Source organism: Sorex fumeus, unplaced genomic scaffold (genome assembly GCF_029834395.1).
Source record: "Sorex fumeus unplaced genomic scaffold, SorFum_2.1 ptg000018l, whole genome shotgun sequence".
In the NCBI taxonomy this organism is placed as follows: Eukaryota; Metazoa; Chordata; class Mammalia; order Eulipotyphla; family Soricidae; genus Sorex; species Sorex fumeus.
Window position 1 is genome coordinate 6,200,938 of NW_026606075.1, and position 13,089 is coordinate 6,214,026.

Below are 13,089 nucleotides of genomic sequence, written 5' to 3' on the forward strand. Positions count from 1 at the left end.
TAGGAATTAATCAAGGTAAGGTAAGGTAAAGGTAAAGGCCCTCCCGTTGATCGTCGATTTGCTCGAGCGGGCCCAGTAACGTCTCCATTGGAGACTTTGTTGTTACTGTGTCTGGCATATCGAATACTCTCGGTAGCTTGCCGGGCTCTCCGAGAGGGGCGGAGGAATCGAACTCGGGTCGGCCATGTTGGCCGCGTGTAAGGCGAACGCCCTACCCGCTGTGCTATCGCTCTAGCAGGAATTAATCAAGGTACATGCACTAATTTGTTATTTTCTATTAGACTTTAATCTAGAATAGGTCTTCAAATATATATTATTAAGAATTTGTAGGCTCATGTATTTTTTGTTTGGTTAGTTTTTTTTTTTATTATAATTTGTTTTTGGTTTGGGGGCCATAACAGACAGTGCTCAGGGCATACTCCTGGCTATAAGCTTGAGGATCACTCCTGGTTGGGCACGGGGGGAGGGGACGGGGGGGCATACAGCCATACAGGATGAAACTGGACTGGCCGTCTGTAAGGTAAGTGCCTTGATCGCTGTACAATCTTCCCAGTCCCCAGATTCAAGTTTTTAAGACATAAAAATACGGTCCAAGCACCACTCGCGTCAAAATAAGAAAGTTATTTTAAAAGAAGATTCCAGATCACAGAGTGAATCAGAATATCAGATGTGCCTTGAACACTTACTCTAAGGCTTGTAAAAATTATCTGTAAAAAATATTGAACAAACATCTATTTGCTAATAAATGTACCTGGCTGTCCAAGCTGGGGGGGCCTAAGGCCGTGGAATGAGCTGTTCATTTTCCTTTTCTTCATTTTTTCACTTGTCTTCTGATTTAAGGCTTGAATCATAAAATACTCCAACTAAAACACAAATCAACGTTTAAAGTTCCAACAAAATAATGTCATGTTTATTTACTTCCCAAATCACTTTTGCCAAATATTTCTAAGGCCAGTATTCTGCATATATTAGCAATTACTTTAAAAAAACAAAACAGCAACAACAACAACAAAAATGTTTTCAATTAAAAATAATGTATCAAATGAAACAGATTGATCCTGGAGTAAATTTAAAAAAAAAAACTATTTGCTCAAGAAGGACATGGTTATTCTTTTGGATAAGCAAGAAAGTCAAGTGACCGGGGCTGAAGTGACAGCACAGCAGGCAGGGCCTTGCATGCAGTCGACCTGGGTTCGATTCCCAGCATCCCATATGGTCCCCTAAGCACCGCCAGAAGTAATTCCTGAGTGCAAAGCCAGGAGTAATCCCTTGAGCATCACCGGGTGTGACCCAAAAAGAAAAGAAAAAAAAAAAGAAAAAAAAGAAAGTCAAGTGACCATCAATAATTACCTCACAGGCACCCACAGATGTTCATATGAGCAGAATTCTGGGCAGGAAAAGATTTAGGACTATTTCCTCTCTCCCAGGAGAGTTCACATGCATACCACCTTCTTTCATGAATCAATGATTGGAAAACACTTGCTTCCCTTCATAAACCCAAAAATCTTACATTGCGAGCCTTGGGGAAGAGTACATGCAAACGTTCACAAACATATACCTAAGTGTTGGAAACTGGGAAAGAGACTGAATAAACACATTATTGTAAGAACTCAGTGGCCCCAGCACCTCTGGGGTGACCCAGGTCATCTCTGGCAAGGCCTATGGGGTACTGTATTCTCGGTCCTTGTATTGAATCACTGGCCAAGAATTGCTGATGAATTGCTGAAACTCCTGAGCACCACTCAGAATCGAAATTCCCCCAGACCCCCAGCCTAAAATCCACCTAAAAGGAGAATTTCACATGTATATTCATATAGACTCTTTTTTTTGGGGGGGGTCACATCCGGCAATGCACAGGGGTTACTCCTGGATCTGCGCTCAGGAATTACTCCTGGTGGTACTCAGGGGACCATATGGGATGCTGGGAATCGAACCTGGCTTGGCCACGTGCAAGGCAAACTCCCGACTCGCTGTGCTACTGCTCCAGCTTCTATTCATATAGACTCTTAACTGTTTCTGAGTCTCTCATTTCTGGGCCCCAACAATACCCCTTCTCAATCCCATGCCTGGGCACCCACATCCACTCTCCTCCACCGTTTCTCAAGTGCAACCACCCGTGTGCACTTTCAGGCCTAGGGGTGTGTAAACCAGCAATGCAGTCCCCCGCCTTCAGGAGCCTGGCCCAGGAGAGCCCACACAAAGCAGGAAACATTGCTGGTTGATCAGACAATTCTGAGATCTTGGGAGAAGGGTCACAGCATTGTTCAATGGAACTTAGACTTCCGTGTGGTAAAAATGTTCTACAATTCTGGCATCAGTCAAAAGAGTGGCTTCTAGCCGTGTGCTGCTACTGAATGCCTGAAATGTGGCAGGAGTGTCACACGGCCACCTGTGGCTGAGGCTGCCATTCTGGACGCTGAAGGTCTCAAAGGGGTCCATGAGATGCCGCAGGCATGTTCCCTGGATGGGTGCCGTGCGGGGAAGGGCACACTGGGGAAGGGCCAGACAGGAGCTCTATGGAGGCTGAATGCGGGTCCCCCTGGCATGGGGCTGCAGCAAACACTGCATAGCTCTTCACCCGCTCCTCAAGATATTTTAGATGTTTCCTGCAATCTGACAGATCAGCTCCACCCCTGTTCTTGAAAATGCCAGTATTTCTTAAATTCATGATCTCATTCGCACTTTACGACTCAAGAGTCAGACAAGAGGTTTATTCTACGATGCGGAGAAGACATCTGCCCTCCTAGGTTCATTGCTGCACGATTCACAACAGCCCAAATCTGGAAGCAACCCAAGTGCCCAAGAACAGATGGCTGGATAAAGAAACTATGGCATATACACAGAGTGGAATACTACCGGCGGTAAGGCCACGAGAAAAGAGAAAGGCACGCAATGTGCTACTATGTGGATGGATCTGGAGAATGTCTCGCTGAGCCAGGCTAGTCAGAGGGAGAGGGACAAACACAGAATGACCTCTCGCATCTGCAAGGTATAAACAAACATAATAGGGGAGAAACGGAGGGAGTGGGAGAGGCGGAGGGGAAGGGAACAGTATGACAACGGTGAAGGGAAGTGGCACTCTGGAGGAGGACTGAAGAAGCTAAAGTGATATCCCGATACTCATAAGCAACAGTCTAAACCACAGTGCCTAAAGGAAGCAAGAAAGGCCAAAAAGCGCCTCTATGGTCGGGAGGGAAACTGGGGGTATTGGAGGAGTGAAGTGATTGGTATTGGAACACCGTATGCCTAAAACTCAACCATGAATAACCTTGTAACTTGGTAATTCACAGTGACTGAATGAAAAATAAAGTGGTTATTCTCATTTCATTTCCCTGCTCTCATCATCTTCCCTTTCTTGTGCTCAGGCCACGTCTGTCTGTGCTCAGGGTTTACTCCTAGCTCTGTGCTCAGGGATAACTCCTGGTGCTACTCAGGGGCCAGAGGTGGTGACAAGGATGGACCTGGGGTCCAGTGTGTGCCAGGCAAGTGCCCGACTGGTTGTCCCATCTCTCCAGCCCATCATCAGATCTTGATCTAAGGACACAGGAACCACCATGTTTTCTCCCCACCTTGACCATGCTACTAATATAATCATGCTCCAATATTTGTACGAGGCGAAGCAAGGGGAGAGAGGGAGAAATTGGAAGATAGGAAACGGAAAGTGGGGACCTGAGAATAAGGCCAAGGTTCAAGAACCTGCAATGAGGAACAACATGAACAACAACAAAAATCTGGGCTTGGAGCACTCGCCTCATCCTTTCCAACAAACGGAACTAAGTTATCTTTTTCTCCTGACTGCATCTGTATTTCAGAGAAATGCAAGATGCTTAGACCAAATTAAGTTTTAAACCACTACAGTGTAATATGCTTGGTAAGAAAAATGATTTCCGTCCTTTTCTACCTTTCTATCATCACTAAAAATAAGATAAAAGGTTTTCGATCAATGATAATAATAGGTATTCTGACTAGATCTTCCTTAATGATGTGATGGGGGAGGGGCGCCCAGACAGTGCTCAGGGTCCTGGGGGACCGCTCTTGTTCATGCTTAGCCAATTAGCTCAATGCCAGGGCTGTGCTGGCACTGTGGTGCTGTTGGAGGCATCCTGGATCCAGGGCTACATGCAGTGATGCTCAGGGAACCAGGTGGTATCGAAGACCCAACTGAGGGCAGCCCCATGCAAGGCCTACACCTCACCTCTGTACTCTCTCTCTTTCTCTGGTCCCAATGCTGAATTTTTAATGTTGTATATTACCATTTCTATTGTCTCTGCATTTCCAATACAAATGGCTTCTACAGTCTTCTCCAGAAATCACAATATTGCAACTTCTACATAATGAATCTTGGGTAAGTCCAACATATTTCTTTGTAACCGAGGGTCTACTTTGCTTTAAACCCCTCCTCATTGTTATCAGACTTGTCTTCTAAGGAGTGACTCCTTAGAGGACTGGAGAGAAAAGTCCAAAGTCAAGTCTCAAATACTTAAATGACACAATCCCACAGCACCCTCCAAGAACCAGACAGGGCTGGCATGGTTATGCTCAGACCTCTGGGCCTTAAAAGCCAACAGGATTCAATAAATGTCCCTGGAAACTAAGCAAGTCAGCCCTGTCTCTCCACTTTCCCACCAAGTTATCGGGGCTGGGACTCTTTGGGATACTGTGACCTGAAGTTTATAAAATTCCGTCAAAGCACAGAGAAGATGGAAATTATTCTTTTCAGGATCAGAGCAATAGTACAGTGGGTAAGGTGAACCTCGTTTTGCACGCACCAAGGTTCAATCTCCAGCACTACTCCAGACCCATCAGGTCCCCCAAGCCCACCAGGAGTGATCCCCGAGCAAAGAGCCAGGAGTAAGCCCTGAGCACCTTCAGGTGTAGCCTTCCCCCCCACCTCAAAAAAAAAAAAAAGAAAATTATTCTTTTCAAATTAGACAGGAATGAAGAATTTCCAGGTTGCCAGACTCACTGAGCTACACAAAGAAAGATTAATACTAAGCTGAACGTCACCACTTTGTGTATGGTGACATGCCTTTGAGGTGTACCTCACAGATCAATATAAGCAAATCACCAAATGGGAAAAAAAATCATGTGAGTCAACAGAAATTGTTTCACTGGGAGAGAAAATACAGCTTGAGTCTCAGCAACCCTCTGACACTTCAGTCACATTTTGTTTCTCAAGGTTAAAAACCTGGTCATGCTCAGGAACTGAATTTCTTATTGATGTTCTGAAAAACACAGTGAAAGGGCCAACCCGCCAAGTGACTTTAGGGAACAGGAATTTCCACTTACCACTCCTCCGAAATACTTTCCTATGTAGAAGTCATCGAGGCTGTGCAGCTCCAGATAGGTCGCTCCCAGCTCCTTGGCCAGCTGGATGCCCTCCGTGGTACTGACACAGCTGCCTCGGTCCGAGGTGCAGAGTGGACACGTGCAAGGTAATTCTTCTGAGAAAAAGGAACGGAAGTAGGAAGGAGCTTTGACATGAGGCAGTGAAAAAAGGCACGGAGAACATCTGAACGTGAGACAACAAATGAGCTCATACCAGAACCCACAGTTCAAGGCTATGTAACAGATTTACCGCCTTCTGAACTCTTGAGTGGAAAATGAGAGCAGAGAGGGCCCTGAAATCTGCGAGCTTAATCACAAGAAGAGTAACAATCCTTGGAAACCGGAGGAATGGGAAAACAGGAGAAGGGCTAGTCGGAGGACTGGGTCCATCAGCAAGTAACGGTGTGCCCGCTTCCTCTCACACAACCTCGAATCCATCCTTCAATACAAATTTAACAACCTGTTTCCTCTAGAACCCATGGAGAACAGGGTTTCTGTCTGCCTGAATGGTTTTTCCTCCTGGATGTTGCGTTTTGTTTGGGCCACACATGGTGGTGCTCAAGGGCCCTCTTGACTCTGTGCTCAGGGATCACTCTCTGGGGAATATAGGGAATATGGGGATCAATTCAGCTGCCTGCAAGGCCAGAACCATCACCCCTACACCCTCTCTGGCTCATGGATTGGCTCTTTTGAAAAATAAACTCTAGGGAACAGAGAGACAGTAAAGGCACTTGCCTTGTGTGCATCTGACTCGGATTCAGTATCCAACAATCTAAATGGTTCCTGGGCCCACCAAGAACAAATTCTGAGTGCAGAGCCAGGAGTAAACCCTGAGCACCAACCGGGGAAGGTGCTCAACCCAACAGAGCTCAGGGCTTACTCCTGCCTGGCTCTGTGTTCAAGGATCATTCCTGCTGGTGCTTAGAGAACCTTGTGCAGTTCTGGGAATCGAACCCGGGTGAGTTACATTCAAGGCCAGTGTCTTCCTACTGTACTGTATGCCCATAAAGCATATTTTTAACCAAACCAACTCATTTCTTAGATCCTGAAACATGTCATTATAAAGACTAAATTCAATCACTGTTTTCTTTCCCTTCAAAATCAGAAACATTTAAAACTGAAGGAGGGGCTGGAGGGTGGGGCCCTGCCATGCACAAAGCTGACTGGGGTTCTGGACAAAAATTAAGCCTTCAGTAATGTTTTACATCAAAATTATGTGAAAATTACATAAAATAACCTTTTTTTTTTTTTTGCTGCTGTTGGGGGGTGTCACACCCATCTGGCTCAGGGCTTTCCCTGGTTCTGTGCTTAGGGATCCAATGAGAGGGTTGATGAGGCAAAGCTGCTGGGGCCCTGCAGTGCCAGAGATCACCTGGACCAGCCCAGTGGTACTTGGGGACATCCAGGGCTGTACCCAGGGATGCTTGGGCAACCTTGCCGTGCGCCAGGGACTGAACTGAGGTGAGCCACATGCAAAGCATGGAGCTTAATTCCTACACTATTTCTTCACTCCCTCAATATCTACTTTTAAGAGAGATTCAAACAAAACAGACCCTGGGAGTCTGCTTGTAGGACTGAGTCTGTTATGGGGGAAGAAGGAGCCCAGACGCTGAAATCTGGTGGTGAGTATGGGACAGTGGTATCGTAAAGCATCCAAACCCTATTGTACATTATGATGTCTTGATAAAAACATGATTCAATATTCAGCAAAAACCAGATATTTGTAAAGTTAAGTCTGATGAAGACATATACACAGTTAATCCTGCCAAGCATGTAACACAGAGGAAAGTGATGGAACTGAGTGTGGGCTGAAGGGGCCCAGAGACAGAGTATCAAGGGCAAGGCGCCTCCAGGCAGCCGATCCAGGTTTGATCCCCAGCAGAGTGCCCCTATGGCTTTCACCCCCCCACCCAGTCTCCTAAGCCATCCCCAGAGTGATCCCTGGGTGCAGAGCTAGGAGCATGCCTGGAGCACCACCAGGTGTGGCCCAAAATCCAAAGGGAAAGAAGGACTATTCCAGAGCAATTCCCAGGGGCAGGCAGCAGGGCTTGGCACAAGGATCTGGGAGGGAGGAGGACAAGAGGGACAGGCCCGATTCAGCCTAGAAATTACTCTGTGATCAGACCTAATGGGGTAAATTAATTTTACCTTGTTAGTACAATTGATTTTTCACTTAGCTCTATCCCTCATAAGACCATGCATTTGTTCCTTCAATGTTTATTGAGCACCTATCAAACACTAGGTCTGTAACGTCCCACAGAGGAAGGAATCTCACAATCGGAGGGACCAAAAGTGTGCCAACTACAAGCCCCTGATGTTGTGCTAGAAAAAGCATGGAGATAAAGGTGCACGACATCGCCAGGGGAACAGGGGGCGGGGGAAGTTCACTCTGCCTAGGCTACAGACAAGACACAGAGTCGCGAGGAGAAGTGGGCTGGCTTCTCTGCAGCCAGTTGGGCTCTCACGGTGGAGAAAGCGACAAACACAGAGACCCCTGACGAGAGACCAAAGAGGAACACATTTGCTTCCAGTTTCAAGCAAAGCCCACACTGTGTTCTCTTCTCCCTAGGGCAGAAATGATTCAATCCATGAGGGGAACGGGTGGAGGGAGGGGAGAGGAGGAGGAGAGATGTGTGTGCAGAGCCACAGCGAAGAACCACAGGCCGTCTTGGGGCCAGAAACTTGAGCTTGCAGAGCTTGCGATAGTACAGCAGAGAGGACATTTGCTTGCATGCGACTGACCTGGGTTCAAGGTGCATGGGCCAGGAGCAAAGGTGAAAATCAGGGCGGGTGCTGGGGAGACCGCACTGGACGGCAGCAGGGACCAAGTTCCTGACCCGCTGACGGGGAGCAGGCAAGGAGGAGACCAAGGAAAACTGGGGGAGATGAGCTGGAGAACCCCAGGGGTAGATGAAACCTGGGGGTGCAGAGTGAACGCCTCCTGCTCCCTCCTCCCCAGAGAGAAGAGACGAGCAGAGGAGGAGAAAGGTAAGACCCCACCCATAATCCAATGGCAAAATCAGGCGAATTAAGAATTGTGAGCTCTCTGAGAAGCATCTGTACCATAAAAATAAATAAATAAATAAAATTGTCCAATGGAAAAACTTACAATTCTTTCCGAGAAAGACATAAATCCATATAGAATTTTCAAATAAGTAAAAATGACTGATGCTTTTATTTTTTTTTTTTTATTTTTAGTTCTGCATCCTGGAGCTGGAGAAAACTTGTCGATTTAAATTTAACAAAAACTGTCCTATGGAGAGCAAGAGAAAGAAAGAGAGAAAAAGAGAAGAAAAGTGCCTGCCAGTGAGGGGATGTGGGGGGAGGAGGAGGGATGGAGGGATGAGAGGGAAACTGAGGGCATTGGTGGTGGGAAGTGTACATTGGTAAAGGGATGGGTGTTGGAACATTATATGACTGAAGCCCAATCATGAACAACTTTGTAACTGTGTATCTCACTGTGGTTCATTAAAAAAATTTAAAAAAAAAACCCTGTTGTACATTATCTATAATAAAAATCATCACTCAAAAATGTACCATGGGGTGGCTGTCTGCCAGCACCCTACCCATGGTACTTTCTCTCTGGCCCTCTAGTGTACTCAGTCTCACGGCTTTCCTATGATACACGCTTAGCAGGCTTATCTAAGTATATTCTCGTACAGGGGTAAAGTGCTGTCTTGCACGTGTCTGACTTGGGTTCAATCCCTGGCACCTCCAATGATTCCCAGAACCCTGCCAGGAGTGATCCCTGAGCACAGAGCCAGGAATCAGCCCTGAGCACTGCCAGGTGTGGCCCTAAACCAAACAAACAGAAAATTTTGCAACCTTAAAACAGATACAAGAAATTATAAGAGAGAATCAATTAAACATCTTCCATGAAACACTGTTGAAATAAAAAAAAAATAAAAAAAAAACACCGAGTTAATAAGTCACCAAGGGGATCAGGGATATGGCTCGGCTCTAGGGACTTTGTCATACATCTGTGAGACCCGGGGTTTGATTCCCGGCACTGCAAACATACAAAAATAGAGCAAACAAATCCCACTGCCAAAGCATGACATGAACCCAGCAGGATTAAAGTGTGCCCTGGCAAACACAGCTCAAGGAGTTTTTCTATAACGTAACACAGAGAAATAAAAGGATGAGCGCAATAAAAGAAAGGTAAGGGGCTGGAGTGATAGTACAGCAGGGAGGACATCTGCTTGCATGCGACTGACCCGGGTTCAATCCCTGGCATCCCATATGGTTTCCCCAAGCACCGACCGAAGTAATTCTTGAGTGCAGAGTCAGGAATAACCCCTGAGCATTGCTAGAATGGACAAAAAAGAAAAAAAAAAGAAGAAGAAGAAAAAAGAAAGGTAAGAGAAATGGAGAGGCCCAGAGAGCCCAACACCTAAAAAGAGTCCAAAAGAAGAAAACAGAAAGGCAAAGAAAGACATAGCAGCAGAGAACAGAAGGCCAAAACTGTCCCCATTGTAGAGAAAGACGTTAAGTTCCTTCAATCAGTTAGTGGGCTGAGCCCTATGGAGTTCTGGGTGTACTCAGTCAGGGGCTGCATCATGAAACTCTTTTTTCTTAGGAAAGACTTCACAATTTAAAAAAAAAAAAAGGACTGCAGCAAGATGTAAGTATTGTACAGAAATATCGTATCATTGGAAACTCATATTTTTAAAAAATGTGATCCTATCCAGTGAAACAGCCAAGAAGCAACGACAGCTACAGAGTGAGCACCCCCGAGAACCCAGGCTTTGGCTTCTAAATATCATTACTCACCCATAAGAAACAGAATTCTGGCTTGCAGGCCTGGAACAGGCACACAGGAACGTGAGCCTAGAACCTGTGTTAGAAATTAAAGAAGTGCTCGAGATTTACTGGAGCTAGCTTGAAGCAACTCACTCCAGGAAAACTGGGGACAATTTGAGAATCAGAAAAATATGCTGAGAAGAACAGATATCGTGAAATATTGACCTTAGGGGACAAACCTATGAATCACAATGGTGCTGAAAGAAAATGTGGAAACGGAGAGAAGAGAAAGGCCTATTTACAGAACAACACCAACCGCTAAGCAGAGAAGGGATGATAGAAAATCATTATCTTGCAACCACAGTTACTAAAACAGAAAGAATTGTCCAAAATAATAGTCCTGGATTCTTTAAGGATGGTAATTTCATTAACGATGTCCTCCTCCCTCTTTCCACCCAAACTCAGGGAACTGGTGTGAATTAAAAGAAAACTAAAAAGGTATGACCACTAAATGCCATGTACAGTCCTTAATTTCATTCTGGATCCAAAATACAGCTTCAGAACAAAAACAGAAATGTGAATATAGGTTACACTTTAATAATATAATAGATAAACAGTATTTTACATTTTTTGAGCAAAGATTTTATTACAGTTAACGGAGAACAGTTTTGTTCTTAAACGATATGCACTTAATTAGGAAATGTATAAAATCCCATAATATTTATAATTTACTCTAAAATGGTTCAAATAAAATTTTTTTTCTGTATTATAATTTCTGGCATTTGAGACCTTATTCTTGTTTATTTTCTGAAGTCTGAATTTTGCACATAAAATTGGGGGTGGGGGACAAAAATTTCTAAAGAATTTAAAGCATTGTATATGCCCTGACCTGACTTATATTTTAAGATTATTACTCAGAGAGGATTTTATTGCAGAAAGGAAGAAAGCAGGAAAAGAAGACTAGAGTCTAATTCGCCATGAAACTGATAAAGCTGAAGTTTCCATGTCCTTTTCCGTGATTCTTATCTTAAAGTCCTAGAGGGCACCAGAGCAAAGCATTCTTTCACATGGACACGAGCTTTTGTAAAATTGGCAGAGATACTTGAACTACATTTGGTAATAATCAATCTTCACTCTTTCAACTCATTTAATCATGGTTTGTGTGTGTGTGTGTGTGTGTGTGTGTGTGTGTGTGTGTGTGTTTTCATTTTTGGAAGGTTTAGGGTCACATCCAAGTGTTGAAAGTGACTTTTGGTGGTGCTTCAGGGATCATACGTGGTGCCGGGGATTTGAACCAGGTCACCTGCAAAGCAAGCAAGTTACCTCCTGTACCACCTCGCCAGCCCCCTAACTCAATTCATCTTGTAAAAAATAGCTCTGAAGTAACCAGGTGCACTGGAGGGTTTTAGATCTGGGTTTAGTGGTTTATGATCTGCGGTCTGTAGTCACTTCCTTGTCCAGTTCAAGTGCTTGAGCGCTGCCCTGGAACAAGAAAGGGCCTAAACGTTCTTCCGCTGCTTACTATGAACATTCTGTAATGTGTCACAATACAAATATGCAGAATTGAAAGAACACAAAACACACCACGGTGCCCACAATGAAAAGGGGGTAGACAGTGAAAACACAGGCTGAAAAAAAACATCAGCTGGCATTCTCTTCCTAACATAGGAATTTTATCAAAGAGAAGTTATTACATGAAGTGATCGAAGAATGTGCAGCCCAAGATATACCAGAAAAATTTAAAAAGTCTCAATCTGTTTAATAACAAACATTTTTAAATGTGTGTCATATTTGAGAAGCATTTTTAGAATCTGCAAATTGTGTGTGTGTGTGTTTTCAATATAAATATCCACTCTGTTCATGTAATTGCCTATAATTTTGAAAGTTTTTTCTTTACAAAAGGACACTTAAAATTGTTTCGGATCCTACAAATTCTGGAACTGCCCCTTTAAGGAGACCAGAAAGGGGATACACTTGACAGACAATTGAGTGATTAGGATCTGAAACTCTGAAGAGAAAGTACAGCGTTTGAGACTTACAATGTAGAGCTGAAAGATTTTCTTGGGGGCCAAGGCAAAGGGCACTTGCCTTACATGCAGCCAGCCCAGGTCTGATCACAGGTATCGTTGCCCTGAGCCCCGCCAGGAGTAATCCCTGAGCACAGAGCCAGGTGTAAGCCCTGAGCACAGCAAGGTGTGGCCCCCCAAACAAAAATAACATTAAAAGACCTTCGTGGCCAACTGATCATCGGGAACGGAAGAGGAAGTTGGGTTGGATGATTGTAGTTTGGGTGAATGGATACATTGGGAGTCAGTCACACCACGATAAAGAATTTAGGAGAAGGGAAGGAGCAGCGATATATAGGTCCAGAGAGAAACCAGAGCTCCAGGAACAAAGTCAGTCGTCACCAATAGAGACAGAGGGGAAGTCAGGTCAACAGGTTATCAGGTTCAGTGAAACCAATGGAAGTGAAACCAATGGGACCCCAAGAAACAATTACCGGAAGTGTTGGGAGTCAGGGATTTGTGGAAGGAAGGCAGGGAATCAGTAAAATAAGAGCTTGAACAACCAGGAGGAAAAGGATTGCTTTATAAAGAGAAGCAAAAGTTGTGTTTGAATCATTTCAAGGAGAATTCTTATCAATATGTATTACATTTGGTGACAAGCACTTAGCTGCCAATGCTGTATGAGAACAAACCCAGCATCACTGTGTAAATCTCCAGTCAAACTGTAATTTACTGGAGAAAGATAAGACATCAGGAAGTAGCTCAGAAGTATGGATGACAAAAATCAAGGTTGGCAAAATAAAGACAGACAGGAAAGGAGGAGAGATAGAGACAAGGGTCAAGCCTATTGGGTGTTATCTCCTAATGCTGTTCATGTACACACGTCTACCTTGACCCGCCAATCCTACATCAGACAATTTATGCACGATCTAGAGAATAACAGTGAACCAAAGAGGTACAGCTATGCACTAGAATAATATGCAGCAACAGAAAGAATAGAGCACAACGTGGA

At 44.6% G+C, this 13,089-nt stretch overlaps 1 protein-coding gene across 1 annotated transcript in view; it reads right to left on the reverse strand.

Annotated features, from left to right (window-relative positions):
* RHOBTB3 (Rho related BTB domain containing 3) overlaps window positions 1–13,089 on the reverse strand; it is a 66,964-nt gene that overhangs the window by 46,414 nt on the left and 7,461 nt on the right. Inside the window, exons 4-5 of the mRNA XM_056112553.1 lie at window positions 5,290–5,444; window positions 752–863 (exon numbers count right to left, since the gene is read on the reverse strand). Of these exons, the coding sequence (XP_055968528.1) occupies window positions 752–863; window positions 5,290–5,444 (267 nt within the window). The remainder of the gene's footprint in view (window positions 1–751; window positions 864–5,289; window positions 5,445–13,089) is intronic.